Below are 18,211 nucleotides of genomic sequence, written 5' to 3' on the forward strand. Positions count from 1 at the left end.
GGGTTGTAGTTTTGCATGCTGATTGGAGAAAGAGCCGAAGTCCCGCCCCTTTGAAAGATAAACGATAATTAAAAAGTATTTATTAATAGTTCATTAATAGTTAATCACTAGTAATCAATAGTAATCAATAGCTAATCAATAGTTAATCACCAATAAAGAGATTGCATTACTATAGTAATGGAGTCTCTTTATTACCATAGAGTATTATAAATAAATAAATACATAAAGTTTTATGTCACCTGTAAGTACCTTGCAGATTCTAATTATATAATGAGCAGAAAATAAATGTTAAAATCCTACTTAACATACACAAGATAATGTTTTTAATTTCCACACGTTAACACTGTAGTTTGTTTAAGAAAAATCTGATTTTTTATTTCACAATTTATTCAGATATTTTAATAAAAATTTAATAGTCTAGTGTGTTTTTAATGTATACCTATACCATCTAAACTATGCGCTACATGTTGATAGATGAGAGATTTCAGTTGTGACTGTATTTTAAGCTAATGCTAATAATATGTATAATAATATGCTGATAATAATAAAAAAGTATGATACAGGTGTAAAAGACCCTTTTCCATCCAGAAAAATTGACCTGACATATTAGACGAACAGTGGACCTGTTCTATTTGGGTGTCTCAGCAGGACTTTACAAGGTAAGTGTGAAGGTAAGTCCAGAGGGACAATATTTAATGCTGCAGCTAAATGATATTAAATCATCATTAAGTTTCATTTTGTAAACTTTTTTGCATTGGGAACTTTATCAGCACATCTAGGTGCACATCTTGTTAGGTGTCAACAAGTTATTTTACCAGCCAATGTGTTCTTTTCCGCTCCTTGGTCGCATTTTAAATGAGGCCCAGAGGACTAAATGTAATAGTTTTGTGGAACAAAACTTTGCTGGCAATGCTTCTTAATTTTCTCTTTAAGGATTTGACTCAAGCAGATATATTTTGCAGTGTTTGAACTGGTTCTTCCAGTAAATTGAGAGACCTATTCAACCCCTTATTCCACTGACTAACCTCTTTATAGCCTCTTTCACCAGCCTCTGTCTTTGCAAACAGTGAGTTTATAATGTATACCCAGAAGACCCCATTATTACATTTAAGATTGACAGGGAGAGAAATGTATAAAAGAGAAAATGCATTTTGAGGCTGAGGCTAGGTTTTACAAACACATACAGTACTGTGCAAAAGTCTCAAGCCACCCCTTATTTCTTTATATTTTGCTTCCAAAGAGCCAAACTTTCTTGTAATTTGAAAAAAATAAATTTTGAACAGTAGTTCTCTGGGCTTTCTGTGGGTCTTTTAAAGTTTTTCTTTGGATATTGGTGGCTATTTCATTAATTTTCCAGGCCAGTCCTTAATGATCATTAACCATTTTCAGAGGAATGTTTTTTTTGTTTGTTTGTTTTTTGTTTGTTTAGTCACTTAACATTGACCTATGAATCAATAAAGCACGAAAAAAACATCTAACTCAAGCGGTGAACTGAACAGCAGTATGGCTTCCTGCCAAGAAAGAGCACTACAGATGCAAAGTTTGCTTTGAGAGTGTTGATGGAGAAGTACAGAGAAGGTCAGGAGGAGTTTCACTGTGTCTGTGGATCTAGAGAAAGTATATGATAGGGTGCCAAGAGAGGAACCGTGGCGCTGGATGAGGAAGTCAGGAGTGGCTGAGAAGTATCTGAGGGTGGTGCAGGACATGTATGAGGACATCCATGAGACAGTGGTTAGGTGTGTGGTAGGTGCAGCAGATGGGTTTAAGGTGGGGATGGGGTTACAACAGGGATCTGCTCTGAGCCCCTTAATGTTTGCAATGGTGATGGACAGGTGAGGCCAGGCAGAAATCTCTGTGGACTGTAATTTTTGCACACAACATTGTGATTGTAGTGAGAGCAGGGTGCAGGTGGAAGAGAACCTGGAGAGGTGGAGGTATACACTGGAGAGAAGAGGAATAAATTTGAGTAGAAGCAAGAAATAATACATCTGTGTGAATGAGAGGGAGACAGGTGTAACAGTGAAGCTGCAAGGAGTAGAGGTGGTGAAGGTAGGGGAGTTTAAGTACCTGGGCTCAAACATTCACATCAACAAACAGTGGTCAAGAGAGGTGAAGAAGAGAGTGAAGGCAGGGTGGAATGGGTAAAGATAAGTGTCAGGGGTGATTTGTGACAGAAGGATAGCAGCAAGAGTGAAAGGGAAGGTTTACAAGATGGTAGTGAGACCTGCTATGATGTATGGTGTGAAGACAGCAGCACTGGCAAAAAGACAGGAGGCTGAGCTGAAAATGTTACGCTTTTCACTGGGAGTGACCAAAATGGACAGGATTAAAATGAGTACATCAGAGGGCGAGCTCAGGTTGAGTGGTTTGGAGACAACATTAGAGAGGCAAGGCTGCAGAGGAGGGAAAGTGGATATATTGGACAAAGCATATCTGCATTTCCATGTACATTAGCACATTTCAATAAATTGCTGCAGATCTTTCCTATTTTCCTTGCAAAATAGAAAGAAATGAGGCATGGCTCAAGGCTTTGCACAGTACTGTATAGAAATGTACAGACTGACAGTTTCCATTTACACTCAGATTGTTTTCTGCAGGAGTTTTTATTGTAGCACCCAAAACTTCACCAAGCTTTTTGATGTCTTACTTGGCCTCTATAATGAAAAATAAAAAGATAAACAGTAACAATGGGAACTTGAGAACACCTTTATTTGTATATACAACTATTTTACACATAAAAACCCACAAAGTATTTGCATTCCAGGAACTTGAAGTTTTTGGTTAAGTGAGTTTCACAGAATTGGCCCTTTTCAGGCAAATAAAACAAATGCACAAACCTTAAAATGAACATTTCCAAGGATTCCTTTAACTTTAAAGTTTTTTTTCTCTCTTTCTCTCTCTACATAATACAAACAGCATAATTTCTCTGTACATTATTTGTAAGTAATAGAGCAATGTGGAGTTTTGAAGCAAAATGCGTCATGGTGTGTCTGCAGTGTCATCATCCGCAATGGTTCATACAATATTCACAGTTAAGAAAAAAAACAAAACAGATGAAATATCGTTTTGTTTTCAAAAATTAAACACCCTGCAGTCAAAATCAAACGTTCAATATTATTGTTGGGAATATTCTCATTTAAAGGGTTTTTTTTTAAACTGGTAAAAATAAAAATAAAATACTGTCCCAAAGGATAATTAAAAGACTGTAAATGTCTGAGGTTTGGTGGAGGCATGGTTTTACAATAATGCATGGTGAAATAACAAATAAGCATTGTTTTCTATGTTATACTATAACTGTATTCATTTCTCACAACTTATTATGTTCAATACCAAAAAGAAAAATGACGAGGGAAAATCAGGCAGTTTTCCCTCTGCACATTCATTCATACTGTAAAAAAATCCAGCATCATTAAGTGTTTCTTATTAGTACCCACATTGTCTGGTAAAGTATCAGATCGCCTCTTCATGATGGCTTGTTGTGTTGATCTGGTCTAAAATAAATGGCAATGGTGTGATGATCACAATGTATTTACAAAACAATAGATTCATAAGAAAATGTAGTTACATATTCACACACCCCACAGATAAATACTGTTTAGAGCAACACTGAATCATTGAGCAACATCTCCAGAAATGAAAATACCTATTGACACAAATGACATAATCTGACCCATCCATTTGTTTTTCTGTGACATTATTACTCTCTATCATCAAGTACAAGTCAGGAAATAGACCTTATTTATTGTCAGTGTTCTGTGTGAATTGGCAACTACAGTTTCAGGAAGTATTGTTCGTCATCATTTTGGGATTTACCAAACATCCAGAGGTGCTCGTGGCCTTGCAGCACTGATGCAAACGGTCATTAACCTTCGCTCTGGATGTGGTCATACAGTGTCCCGTAACACCTCTCTGGGATTCCTCCCTTCATGTTGTGCCTACCGTCCCTAGCACCTGTCATCCTCCTCTGTGTCGCTTAGAGGGTCACAACTAGCAACTGATGTTGTCTGTGCCAGACGCTTCCGAAAGTGTCCGTTGGGGACCTGCCAGCCAGTCCGCGAGCGTGGACGGGCCGTGCTGATGGTGTTTGAGCGTCCCAGGCTACAGGCCACAGCCGCCTCGAAGGTCAACGTTTCCATGGGACCAGAGGGGTCTGGGCTGTGGTCGTCCTCTTGTAAAGCCAGGAAAGGCTCAGAGGGGTAGCGTCGAGGTGGGGATGCATGACGGCCAGCCTCGCTTTGCCTCTCTCCTGGGACCCCCTCTTGGATATTCCATGTGGGCTTGCCCCGCCTCATGGTCTCCGGGCTGCCCGGTTCATCCTCATCTTCACCAATAGAGGCTTGGGTGCGACACACGAGGGGGGAGTATGAGATGTGAGGGCGAGAGCGGGTCGGGGTTTGCGATAGAGGTCGTCGGCCACTAGGCGTGCTGGACTCTGATGTGGATGGCACTGGACTGTCTGAGCTGTTGCCCTGAAGATGAAAATAAAGGAAAAAAAAAAGATCAACAATCACCAACAACAAAATCCTAAATAGGACTGATTATGTTTTTCCCTTTTTCTGGCTTTAGCCATTTTGAATGATCTGCTCTTTTGATCTACATAAAGGGTGGAAACATAACCATGTAACAGTCTGCTGAATATAATCAGGTTCTTCTCTTCTTATCAGCACTTGGAGTGTTTGGTTGGGATTAAACCTCCAGACCTCTCTGCTCTTCGTTGCACATGATGGTCTACCCCACTGAACGGGTATCTGAATTGGTCATTTAATTTGGCAAGTTAGATTTAATGTAATTTGTGAGAGTACTCAGATTGCTTTTCTGATGTAGTGAGTAAAGTAATGTGTTTAAGTCATCTGTTACTTAGTTACTTTTTCAAATAGTCCATTGCATTCTGTTACAGTTTAAACTTTATTTCCCTTTTGGGGGGGGGGGGGGGGGGGGGGGGGCTGGAGCCAAATCAACAAAATATCCCTCCCACCATTAAACCACCACCAGCTTGATCTGCTGATACAAGGCAGGATGGATCCATGCTTTCATGTTATTTACACCAAATTCTGACCCTGCCATCTTAAAGTCAGACCAGGGATCATTTTCCAATCTTCTATTGTGCAATTTTGGTGAATGGACAATAGATGATTGGCGATTTTGGTGATGCTGTGCAAATTGTAGCCTCAGTTTCCTGTTCTTAGCTGGCAGGAGTGGCACCCCGTGTGGTCCTCTGCTGCTGTAGCCCATCTGCTTCATGGTTCAACATGTACATTTAGAGATGCTCTGCATACCTTGATTGTAATGAGTGGTTATTTGAGTTACTGTTGCTTTCCTATCAGCCCAAAGCAGTCCGGTCATTCTCCTCTCACATCAGCAAGTCATTTTCACACACTCACTGGATATTTTCTCTTTTTCAGACCATTCTCTTTATACTCTAGAGATGGTTGTGTGGGAAAATCCCAGCAGATCAGCAGTTTCTGAAATACTCATACCAGTCCGTCTGGCACCAACAAACATGCCACGTTCAAAATAACCATTCTGATACATGCATGATCTTTGCATTAACAACCACGTTAATAGGTATACCTAATGAAGTGGCTGGTGAGTGTATGTGTCTGACCTGTTTATCTTGGGGATCTGCTCGCTCTACACTGGAGGATCGTGAGGGCTGCAAGCTTCTTTCCTCTGAATTACAGCGAGATGTGTCTGGAGACAGGAGGTGGCAGTGTTCCTTGGAACGACCGCGCTCCCTGTCGCCACGCTCAGAACGAGAAACTTGAGGGTGTTCAGGAACCGGAAGTAATAAAAACAAAAAAGAAAAAGGAAAGAAAGATAGATGCATATATGTCATATATATATATATATATATATACACTACAAAAATGTTAGCCTGTACTTTACCCTTAAATTAAATTCAGCTCTTCATCATCTATGTACACAGTGTCCTGTGCTAACAGTAGGTGAGGACTAACCAGCAGCCTTATAGCTTTTGTGACGAGGTCGATAGACTCGCTCAGGACTTTTCTCCTCTTGCCAAAGTCCGTTCACACGTTGATCTGCAACTGTGGAGACTGATCGCTTCATGGAGCCACTAGCAACCTCTGCCTGCTTGAATGTGAAAACACACACAACAGACATGCAAGACCAGGGCACATGCACAAGGAAAATAGTAAGCATACTTGAGTTACAGTCAGTTTATTTAACCCAAACAATAAAAATGATTTTTTCATGCTTTAGCCAGTGCAAAAGTGCAGTGCAACCTAAGGTTTAGTGTACTCTTTCCTTTACTCTGGGGTTGAAAGACATGGCCATAACAAGATGAGGCATCAGCATTCAAGGATCACACCCCGTTCTAGCAACTCATTGGACCTTATTCAGGCTCCCAAAGTAACAAATGTCAAAACAAAACTACTCATTTCAGCGTCACAGCATCACGTGCACATAAGGAATGACGGACTTTGGCATAAGAGCCCATGCAGCCACTGACGTCCTCGAGATCGAGCCCAGAAGCCGTGTCATGGAAGATGTGTGTACCTGCAACTCTACAGCCAGACGAGGCATGGAAGAGGCCCGCACACACAAGCCCCTCCCTAGTGGAAGCTCCAGTGGGGCTTCAATCCCCCTACTGCACTCGCCCACCTAGGTGTGTACAGAAACAAGAGAGGAAGCGCAAGGAAATACAGAGCACCAATCAGGCTCATCCCTGCCAGGATTGCCTCTGCTTATGGATGTCTGAGAGGAGGGCAGACAAGCCATTTCATCACTGGCAAAAGTATCCTCTATCATAGCCATCTCCATCGCCATCCAGTCAAAAGCCATTCCAGCCAAAAACAGACGAACTGAGAATTTGCAACAGGAAAACTGATTTCAAGGAGGAGCAGAAACAGAGTGTGGTTGTAAAAGAGGAACAAGGGGTGAAGAAGAAGAAGAAGAATAGACAACAAAGATATCAGCTTACATCAAAAGATGGACTTATTCAGCCTTGGAAGTGTGCATTCAGTCATGCATGTTTAGGTCTTAATAGCTACACAAACAGAGCCAGACAACACCTGTCTAAGGGCCAAACGCATTCCTCTGCACACTAACAGGTGGGTATTCCAGATCAACTTGATATCATTCAACTGACAAGCAGTAGAGACCAGTAAAACCAGACAGCAGAGACACAGCAAACATCTACAGTTTGACAGTCTGTCTTCTCTCTGACTCCAACCTCCATAGGAATAAAACACAGGAGCACAGAGAGCAGTGATGCGGTGCTCTGCAAGGCACTGAGAAAACGGCATCAGTCATAACATATTTATACAATTTTTGTGGTGTCAATGCCTAAACATAAAAAAAATTGCTTTATTAACCACTTTAATGTGAAAATCTTTGTTGTAAGACAGTGACTCCCAACCTGTTGGTCTGGATCTTGAAGAGGTCACAAAATAGGAGTGCACAATAAAAAAAAGCTCCATTTTCAAGCTATCTTGTGTTGGAGAACAGTACATGGTGCCATCAGAGTCAAGCTGCGAAGCTGCCAGTAAAAATAAAAATCCCAGACCTTTATTTAAATTTAGCTGATCTCTCCTCCAAGGTGGTGCCAGTCTGAAACTGAATTCATTCACTGGAGGATGAATTCATGGTGCAAACCTTGGTGAATGTTGGGAAAAACAAAACAAAAACAAACAAAACCCCCCAACACGTTTCTGGTTTGTACTTCTGACCTGTGAACTCTTCCACTGAAAGCTGCAGGCCGCTCGGGTCTTAGCTGGAATCCCGGTTCAGTTGATGTTTGCCCTCTCGGCAAGTTTAAAGTCCAACAGGAGTGAAACAAGACTTTCAGGGAAGGATTTTTTTAAAAAAGCAGCTGTGCTGGAAGTGGTCCAGAGGTGCACAAGGACATGACATTGAGAGGGAGTTCAAATTTAAATCAGGCAGGGTTTTTGATTTTTATGGCTTGAGTCACTGAACTTTTTAATGACACCTCTGGGGTTAAAAGTGAGAGTGATTTTACATATTTGCTCTGGCATATTAAAGCTAAGCAGCACACTGAGGCTACAGTAAAATTTACTCATAAAATCTTGACAGCGGGATAGCTCTGCTTTCAAGTTGCAAAAATGAGTCATAAATTAAAAGATCTGAAGCACCGTAAAAAAGCCTGCCATGGGGATAATGTTTTATGATCATATTGGTCCTTTGGCTTACCAGATTCTGTTGACTGGCATCATTGTCAGAGCTCATGGGCTGCAAAAACAGCTCCTGAGGTGAAATGGGGCTCAAAGCCACGAAGCCTCCTCTGGTCCTGTGTCAAGATGGAGAAAAACAGTAAGCAAATGCAAGCACAGTCACACATAAGCACAGACTTTTGCAAACATTTGCAGACTCACAGGGCTGAACCAGCACTGTGCTGCATCATTGGCAGTGGCTGGTTAGACAGAATGTCCTCGGGGAGGGCAGAAGCGTCCAGACGCTTGAACATCAAGCTACTCTTCTGAAATGAGACAAATAAAGAAAAGATCAAATACAGCTTCGTTTTTATGTTCAAGTTACATTTAAAATTAATTAATTAAATGCCTGCATAATCCTGTTTGGTGACAGAGGGTGCTTTGAAAACACAGCCAGTTGGGAGGAAACCTAATTCTCATATTTCTTTCTCTGTTTTGTGCTCACTTTTTTATTCACATCTTTAAAGGGGACCTATTATGCATTTCCTTATTTTCTGTCATATATAAACTGTTACAATAAGGTGGACCCTCATATTTACCACGGCAAAGGTTTCAGATATTAAGGTCAGCATACGAGCAGGTTCTCCCTATAAGAGAAAAGCTCAGAAACTGGAGCCGCTCTGAACACTTCATTCTTGGCTCTGTAGGATGTCAGTGAGATGGGATAGCTTCAGTATGGTCACGGATTATTTTTTATGAACTGTAGATAACAAAAGCAACTTAAACTAAAAGCAATATGGAGATGGAAATGAGCACAACAGGTCCCCTTTAAAGATGACGTGACATAGCCTATACTTCCTCCTAAATAAACTGGGTGCAAAAAAAGTAAAGTTACACAAAAGTTAGAAAAAAAGAAAGTGTCATAGAGTTCATAGTGACGTGCTGAGCGGACCTGTGCCTCCAGCTGCTGCCTGAGCTTCTTGGCTTTGTTCTGTTTGAAGTAATCCATTATCATCATCGAAGCGTAGATCTTCCCCACTGTCATGTCAGTATCTGTGAAAGCAGGAACACTACATTAGCTGTCACTGCTCATCTTTCAGCATTACAGTGAGTATCACGTTCATAGTTAGAGCCAGACCTTTGTTGATAGGTACCAGTAGGTCCAAAGTCTTCTGGGGCAGATAAGGCCAAATAATACTGATCTCCTTCTGCAGTTCAGCATCCAGAGCGACACGGTCCTCACCACCTGAGACAAACATTCACCTTTAGCCATTTGAGTGCCTGGACCGTTGATGGAACAAAATATGAAATCTGAAGACATTAACTGCTCATCAAAACAAAAAACAAACAAAAACAGATAAATGATAAGTAAAATAATCATAATCCTGACCCCGAGCTATTTTGATGTCCAAAGCTGTGCGGATGAGTGACATCAGAGTTGAGGTGAAGTGGACAGTCATGTCTTCATCCACGGGCATGTTCATCAACACCAACCTCTGCCAGAGACAAAGAAGAAGAATGAGGGAAGGTGTCTATGTTAGATGGTAAACAAATACCTCCAGCAACCTTTTAAGTCACACACACACAGAAACACACTTATACACATAGCCATTTACTTCATTAAATTCACAAAGACCAATTATTTGTTTTCTCTACATTTTCTGAATAACTGAAACAAATATATAATGTATATTATATTTATTTATTTTATTTTTTAATATTTATTTTATATATATCTCACTTTTCATTTGATCTGGCCTTTCTGTGTTTCAAAAAAAAAAAAAAAACAGTGATAATGTTTTCATACCTTATAGGCGATCTTAGCAGGGCATTTTTTACCCAGGCCCAGGGGTGGTGACATGTGTGTTAACATCTCATACATGGCCGTGTAGTGGATGCGGCCGCTTCAAGGTAAAAGCAAGAATCAGAAGCAGATAGAAGATGCAAACAGAGCAGTTTTTTCTTCCAAAAGCAGAAGAATGATGAAACTAAATGTCACTGTGGACTTGATGAAAAGCAGCTTGTGCCAAACATGTCTGCGCCTTATGCTGAAAGATTAAAGCGTTCACATTTATGCTCTTTGACTGCCCCCTGCTGGATAAAGACAGTACCTAAATGTTGATCGGGTCTGCTTTAAACCGCAAACTGATGAATAAACAAGTCTCACCAAGCCAGTCGATCATATTCCCCCCAGATTCGAACAAACTCATCCAGGTGATGGGGACCCAGAATTGATGAATCTCGCGTCAGGTACTCAAAGTTATCCATGATCACAGCCACAAACAGGTTCAGCATCTAAAAAAAAAAAAAAAAAAAAAAAAAAAAAAAAGGTTTTAATTAAAAATAACGACATGAAACAGAATAAAGGAACAGCAGAGTGCAGATCAGACATGTTTTTTGTCAGTTCTGACCAAGAATGAGCTGAAGAAGATGAAGGAGACAAAGTAGCAGTAAGCAAAGTCGGTCCCACAGCCGCCCTCGTGGTCTGGAGACATTGTGAGGGGGGCGATGGAGGGGTCTGGTTCACACTCCTGCCCTGACAGACAGGACAGCATGATCTCCTGCCAGGACTCCCCTGTAGCACTCCTGGTGGTGTTAACACAAACAAATAGCTGGCTGACATCAGACTGAGAACACATTCACAGAAACCTAACACCAAAGGAGCTTGAATCAGAACGACAGCACTGCTTATATGTAGTCTTTGGACACGTTTTATAAAGCTCACCTGAACAGAAGCATAAGCGCACTGAAAAATGTTTTAAAATTGTTGTGCTGGTTGATGTGACTCTCGTCATTCAGCTTGATGTTTCCAAACACCTGCAGAAAACAGCTGGTTTCAGTTAATTCATATTTTTTACTGGACAGCTGGTAGCTTCTTCCATAGCAGCTGCTAATCTTCCAGGGTCCAAAAGTATCCACTTAACAGACTAAAACAATCCTCAGAGGTTAAGCCAAATAAAAGTAATTCAAAAACAAAGCAGCTAACTTTAACAACAGTGCCACATACATCAGGAAATCATACTATAATACACAAAATCTCTGTGGGATTGTTTCCATGTCCATATCATATTATCTATTATATTATGATATTATGATGTTATCGTGTTCCCTTATCATTTTTAGCCAAACAAAACTGAAGCATGGGCATGTACTAGTATAACAATTGGTTAACATTAACTCATAGACAGACATAGTCAAGACCAAATAAGCTCATACAAATAACAGTCCACACACATTTAAGTACACAACTTTCAATAAATATCCCAAACATGATGTGCACACTTTTTGATTATTCGATATTGACCATGACCATGGCCATGATGTTTTCAAGCTTAGGCCCCGCTGATGGCGCATAAAGCCACTGCGGGTAGGGAATGGATTTCCAGGGAGAAAATATGTAGAGAAACTAAGCTGAATGAATCTGATTTTTGTTGATGTTGTTTGGGCTTTGAAAAGCTTGACAAAGCCTGCTCTCGGATAAGAGGTTAAGGAATAACATGGAGTGACAAATAATAACAAACAGACCTTAACTGAGAGCCGCGAGTTTGTATTCTGGTATTTGTGAAGTAGTTTAATTAGTGAAAGCATACCTGCATTCCAATTATGGCGTATATGAAGAAAAGCATGGCAATAAGAAGACAGACATAAGGGAGAGCCTGGTGGAGAAGAAACAGGAAATACAGTTGATCAAAACATCTTACGATTTGTTATATTATCTCACAACATATTACCAACATCTTTAAAATAATAAGAAAAAAAATTAAAGTAAAACCTTAAAGGATTGTACGAAGGTCCACAGCAGAATACGAATGGTATAACCCTGCCTCAGCAGCTTGATCAACCTGGCAGTTCGGAAAAGCTTCAGGAAACTCATGTTGATGGTGTTAACCGACTGGGACAGACGTGGTTGGAGAGACAGTGACAGAGAGAGAGAGAGAGGCAGACAGAAGGGAGAGACAGGATGTAAAACACAGATGGCGAATTTCATCACAACATGACTTAAGTAGTGTCTGGAAGGAGGGTAGCACACCAGGAAGCTTGGAAAGAAAGTATGCTCTTGTCTTTTTATTTTAGGGTCAGAACACTGTGAAAACGAATGGTGTCTTGGCAGGGTCTTACCTGTAAATCCACAATTATCTCTGTGATGCTGCCAAGGACAGTAATAAAATCAAAAATATTCCAAGTATCTCGAAAGTAGTTCTGCAAGAAAAGGAAATGTTTCCATTAATTTCATCACACACATTTCCTTTGAGTACAGCCAGATATGATCCAACGTCTTATTTTCTGCTCACCACAAGACCAAAAGCCATGATCTTCAGTATACACTCCAAGGAGAAGAGGACAGTGAAGGCCGTGTTTAAGTGTTTTAGGACTGTGTCATAAGCTGCTGGGGCTGAGTGGTACTGAAAGAACAAAGAAAACAGGCCAAAAGATCAATCTGACATTTAATCAATCAATTAATACCATAATTAGTAAATTATCAGCGGCATTTTAGTAAGCACGACAAGCGTAATTTTAAAGGTCATAATGATGGATTTGCAGCTGTGTCTTCAAGTTTCATTTCAGGACAGTGCACAAAGACTTGAAACAGACTGATAATCCATATTTTTTTGTAGATTATTGGGTTAATTATTATCAAACCCGAAGGCAATGTATTTACACACATATTGACAATTACGTACATTATCTTTGTGATTCGGTGGCTGGAAAACTTCTCTCGAGACAAGCCAAGTGTCAAAACAAAGCTCATGTATAAACAGCATATGTGAAAAACGTCCTTGCAATTTTTTTTGGTTGCTAGCAGATTCACGGGGTCACTGGTAGTTTGTCTGCAGACTGCTCTCCAAGCTTTAGTGAAACTTGAAAAAAATGCAACCTTAAAAGTAAAAGATGTGTCAATGCATTTCAAAATATGCAGCTTTAACTTTTACTTTGTTTCCGGTTTTTGTCATACATTTCACAGTTTTACCGCTGCTTGGTGAGAAGTTTGCGAGTGTTTGCAGAGAAGACGGCATGTGCCATGTAAACTGCTAGGGACCAAAGCAATTGGAAGGAGATTTTCAGCACAGCACCGTATACCTCTTTGCAACCAATTTCAAACTAGAGACAGCCAGCAACCTCCAGCAACCACTCATCAGTCACAATACACACTTTTCCCTAATGATAGATGATTAACCTTTCCAAAATGCTGAGACAAACCTGTTAGATCAATGTGAGTATCTGCTTCCATTTCCATTATTTTAACAGATGTATAATACCTGTTTCTGATCTTATAAAGTGTAAATTTACTGGACACCGTACAATGTAAATCTTTCCTTATGTCTAAGGTTTTTTGCTCACATGTACCAGCACCCAGGCATCAAATCTCAGCTGTGGCTGGTTTTCTTCCAACAAAACAGTCCCTGCTTTGAACTACATAACTTCAAACTTACAGATGATGTACAACCAATCAGCCACAACACTAAAAACATAGACAGGTGATGTAAATAACATTATCTTGTTACAAGAGCTGGATAATAGTCAGCTCTTGAAAAATGCAAAACAGGCAGGCTAAAGTATACAAGCAACATGGTCAAGACTGCAATAGCAAGACAACAGGATCAGAGCAGCTTTGAAATACCAAGCCTCATCTGTTCCTGCGATGAAGCAGTTTGTACTCAGTGAGGTAAACAAAAAAGGTCTACCGGTGAACCAGGGACAATTTTTTGGGAGCCCAAGGTTCACTGATGTACCAGGGAAGTGGTGGTCACAGAAGAGCTACTGCAGGGCTATGATAGTAAGTGCACATGCTGATCCTTCACTGAAAAAGGGCTATAGTGCGGAACATGAAGCTGGAACATGAAGGAGTCACGCTTCTTTTTAAGGAATGTGACAAAGAGTGCTGACTTGGCTTATGGATCTCAGTCTGCTTGAGCATCTGTGGCATCTCCCAGAAAAATATTCTGATCCACCTCTCACACAGGAACCTTCAGAAGTCTTTTGGAGTCCATAGCTCATGGGTCAGAGCTGGTAGTATTGCATAGATAGCATCTGATTGATGCTACATAGAATTTACAGTTGAGGTTAAAGTCTGTGCAAGGTTATTTTTTTAAAAATCTGGCTTGAAATTAAACCAGTGGGCTCCCTCGGCTTTGGCAAATCAATCTAAAATGATTTATGATTGGGAAAAGTATAATAACCTGCAGGTGGATACGTTCCACATTTACTGAATGAACCATTTACCTTCATCATGAGAACAACAGTGTTGAGGGCGATCATGACGAGCACTGTGTACTCAAATGAGGGCGACGCCACAAAGTGCCACAGTCTGTACTGGAAGGTCTGTCTGTTCTGGGGCATGTAGCGGGTCATCGGCTTGGCGCTGATGGCAAAGTCAATGCAAGCCCTCTGATGGAGAGAAAACAAACAATATGCTGAAGATGATCCCTAATTAAATGAATTTGTGTGAAGTAATGTCACAGCTCCATACCTCATTCTTTTCCAGACTGCACTCCTGAATCATCTTGTCACCCTGTTCTTGGAAAGTGATGATGATCAGAGCGACAAAGATGTTGACGAAGAAGAACGGGAAGACCACAAAATAGACCACATAGAAAACAGACATCTCCATCCGGTTCCCACGACTCGGTCCCATGTTCTCCTCTGTAACATCAGTGGAGTGCTGGAGGACCCTAGATGAGAAAATTCATATTCCCTGTCATTTATAGCACATGTAAGTCATAAAAAAAAAAAGCAATTTTGTGCTGAGAAAACTGAGCTTAAAGCCTATAAACACGCAAGGAGACGTACTGAGGCCACCCCTCTCCAGTTGAGACAGTAAAAAGTGTGAGCAGAGCCCAGCAGACGTTGTCGTAGTGAAACTCGTGTCTCTTCCACTCTCTCCTCTTCACCTCCTTTTTGTCTCTGCTGTAGTCAATGTAGTAGCCTCTGTGGGGAATAGAAGAGCCCGGGGGTCATCATTTCACTTAATTCACTGATTAGACCAGTGGTTTTATCAAACAGAGAAGTATTAAAGCTTTTGTTACAAGAAAATGTGACTCTAGTGCTATTCACTGGGATATGCAGACAATGACAGACTGTCTGAGGTTATATAAAAGCCTGCAGAGCTGCACATTTGGGGCCTTTTTGTAATTTTCTGCTTCAGTGTTTTCAATTTGGAAGATTTTTATATAGAAGTTTTGTGTATTTTTCTGATGGACACTACTGTCAGAAAAGTTTTGGTTCTATTTTTTAAACTCTGTTATGGGTATTATTTTCTTTCTACCATGTGAGTCTCCTTTTTGTTGGGTAGTTAAAAAGAAGAGTTCAATTGTTTTAAGTTTATTTTTTCCCTGAAGCTGAATAGCTGCACAGATTAAAAAAAAACCCAAAAAACAATATATACAGTATAAGATGTTACACAGAACTTGTCTTGGTCATAACATCTTCCACCTGGTTAAGACGGCACAGAAATGATGACTTAAAACTACAAACAGCTTCTTCAGAAGAGTGTTAGAAAACATCGTAACTGGAAAAATCAGAAACTAAAATGGGATGTGCAACGTCCATGAGGTTCTCAGTGAGTGAGTGATAAAAACTAACCAGAACCTCAAGGACAGCCTACAGAACATCAGTCAGGTGAGGTGAGCCTGAGCCAGAGAAGAATACAGTACAAATACCACCATAGTTTGAATCACTGAAGTCATCCTCCTCGTGACACTGCAACCTATAACTGTTTTATGAGAAGATTAAGTAGTTTCTGGCTATAGTTTAATATTAAAATGATATACAGTCATCTGAACAAATAAGTTCCCCCCATCATTCAATAGGATATAAAACCACCTTTAGCACCAACAACTTGAAGTAATCATTTTCTGTATGACTTTATCAGTCTTTCACATCATTAGGGAGGAATTTTCTTTATATTATTGCTTCAGTTCATTGATGTTTGCAGGTATTCATTTATGCACAGCTCTCTTAAGGTCCTACCACAGCATTTCAGTCGGGTTGATGTCTGTATTTGGACTGGGCCACTGTAACACTTTGATTAATTTCTCTTTCAGACATTCTGTTGCAGATTTGGTGTGGAATTTGGGATCATTATCCTGCTCCAAGACCCAATTTTGGCCAAGCTTTATCTGTCAGACAGATGATTTCACATTTGACTCTGGAATACTTTGGTATACAGAAGAGTTCACGGTCGGCTCAGTGACTGCAAGGTGCCCAGGTCCTGAGGCTGCAAAAGAAGTCCAAATCATCACCCCTCCACTGCCGTGCTTGACAGTTGGTATGAGGTGTTTGTGCTGTTTGGTTTTCACCATAATGCTGTGCATTACAGCCAAATATCTCCACTTTAGTTTCATCTGTCCGAAGGACATTGTTCCAGACGTTTGCTCAGATACACCTTAGCAAAACTAAACAGGGCTACCACGTTCCTTTTAGAGAGAAGCCTCACATAATCGTTTCTGAATTGTACCATCATGAACTTTACCATTTAACATGCTAACTGAGACCTGTAGAGTGAGATGCAGGTTTTGGGTCTTTTGCAGTTTCTCTGAACATTGCATGGTCTGACTTTGTGAATTTGCTGGGACGTCCACTCCTGTATTAACACACACCTGAATGCTCTGAACCAGCAAACTGCCAAAACTTCTGCTTTTATAGAGGTGCTCACACTTGCTCATTATCAGTTAATCATGTTCATTTGGTTAGCAGCACCTGGCTGCTAACCAGTGTGGCTGCAGTGTGGGCGTACTTAGTTTTTCACAGGACTGCACCGAGTTCTGTGAAAACGTCTTCTTCATATGGCTGTAGGTCTTGTCATCTAACGTGAATAAGCATATTTCTGAAACATGCTGCTTTAAACCTTTTATCCAAGAGTTGGACTCCCCACATTTACATTTTATGTTAACATTTATGTGGCGTTACCAGTTCATTTTGAGTGACAACGTGTAGGAGGAGTTTCAGATATATACAGCATATATATATTTTTTAAATAATTCATGTAGGAGCAGACAAGTGTGAAGTGGAGTTCAGATATTCACTTACTGGCATTCCTTCTCTGTATTCATGGAGCTGTCAGTGCAATAGAAGAACCTTCCCTTAAAAAGCTGCACTGCAATGACAGCAAAGATGAACATGAAGAGCTGGTACACAATGAGGATGTTGAAGACGTTCTTCAGAGATGTGACCACACAGTCAAAAACAGCCTGCGCAGGAGAAAGACAAATGAGATCTGTCAAGGACTGGTGCAATAATGCCAGAGAAGAGAATAGACTGTTTGCAGATGTTTACATCACACCTTGAGTTTAGGGAGCCTCTTGATGGTTTTAAGAGGCCGCAGAACTCTCAGAACTCGAAGGGACTTTATTGTCTTGATGTCTCGCCCTTTGTTGTTTCTGTTGACATTGAAAAAGATCGCTAAGGAACTTCGCTGGATGCTCAAACTAATGCACACCGACAAGTTAAAAAACAAACAAACCAACAGTAAAAGCAAAATGTAAACACAAATGAATGGGAAAACATTCAACTTGAGTGTGTCTGTTTGGAGCCTGACAGAATTCAGGTGTAAAATAGTGGGTATTTTTGTGAAATTTCTGCCCTTAAATAAATTGTGTAAATGCATTCAATTACACTAACAGTTTATGTGCTCTTATTATGAAATTATGAGTTCAAATAGGCCACTTGTGTTTAAACTATACACAGAATTAATGTCCTTGTCTATCTATTAGCATTGGCTTGATCTGTGTGTGTGTATACTGGAACAGTATACAAAATTTAATGATTTTAAATGTTTAATTGAAAAAGTTAAATATTTTATTTTCTGTTCATTTTCGTGCAAAACCAGTGACTTTGAGGGAACAAATGATTTTGCTCCTGATTCCTGCCAGGCTCCGCAGTTTTTTCATGAGTCTACGTACAAAATGTTACAAAATCAAAAGCAAACAGATGAAAAGTAGACAATAAAATATATTTTTTTTTAAAAAAGGGAAAAATGACAAATCAAAACACATGAAAACTAAAGAAATATATGAGTAGCTCATGAGACACATTTACATTTAATGTGACTGAAATTTTTACCCCATCACATTCCTGGTAGC

The 18,211-nt window shown here is 40.2% G+C and overlaps 1 protein-coding gene across 1 annotated transcript in view; it reads right to left on the bottom strand.

The window, feature by feature from the left end:
- Window positions 1-3,467: 3,467 nt before the first annotated feature.
- Window positions 3,468-18,211, bottom strand: part of LOC115795402 (voltage-dependent R-type calcium channel subunit alpha-1E-like) — a 64,675-nt gene continuing 49,931 nt past the window's right edge. The window contains exons 28-50 of the mRNA XM_030751293.1: window positions 18,192-18,203; window positions 17,413-17,509; window positions 17,160-17,320; window positions 14,922-15,059; window positions 14,602-14,803; window positions 14,355-14,519; window positions 12,425-12,535; window positions 12,252-12,332; window positions 11,905-12,024; window positions 11,723-11,788; window positions 10,858-10,949; window positions 10,544-10,718; window positions 10,300-10,427; window positions 9,940-10,036; window positions 9,523-9,628; window positions 9,271-9,378; window positions 9,085-9,185; window positions 8,355-8,458; window positions 8,173-8,269; window positions 6,520-6,624; window positions 5,958-6,093; window positions 5,606-5,760; window positions 3,468-4,469 (exon numbers count right to left, since the gene is read on the bottom strand). Coding sequence (XP_030607153.1) covers window positions 3,945-4,469; window positions 5,606-5,760; window positions 5,958-6,093; window positions 6,520-6,624; window positions 8,173-8,269; window positions 8,355-8,458; window positions 9,085-9,185; window positions 9,271-9,378; window positions 9,523-9,628; window positions 9,940-10,036; window positions 10,300-10,427; window positions 10,544-10,718; window positions 10,858-10,949; window positions 11,723-11,788; window positions 11,905-12,024; window positions 12,252-12,332; window positions 12,425-12,535; window positions 14,355-14,519; window positions 14,602-14,803; window positions 14,922-15,059; window positions 17,160-17,320; window positions 17,413-17,509; window positions 18,192-18,203 — 3,082 coding nt within the window. The 3' untranslated portion in view covers window positions 3,468-3,944. The remainder of the gene's footprint in view (window positions 4,470-5,605; window positions 5,761-5,957; window positions 6,094-6,519; window positions 6,625-8,172; window positions 8,270-8,354; window positions 8,459-9,084; window positions 9,186-9,270; window positions 9,379-9,522; window positions 9,629-9,939; window positions 10,037-10,299; window positions 10,428-10,543; window positions 10,719-10,857; window positions 10,950-11,722; window positions 11,789-11,904; window positions 12,025-12,251; window positions 12,333-12,424; window positions 12,536-14,354; window positions 14,520-14,601; window positions 14,804-14,921; window positions 15,060-17,159; window positions 17,321-17,412; window positions 17,510-18,191; window positions 18,204-18,211) is intronic.

Source organism: Archocentrus centrarchus, chromosome 17 (assembly GCF_007364275.1).
Source record: "Archocentrus centrarchus isolate MPI-CPG fArcCen1 chromosome 17, fArcCen1, whole genome shotgun sequence".
NCBI classification, from domain to species: Eukaryota; Metazoa; Chordata; class Actinopteri; order Cichliformes; family Cichlidae; genus Archocentrus; species Archocentrus centrarchus.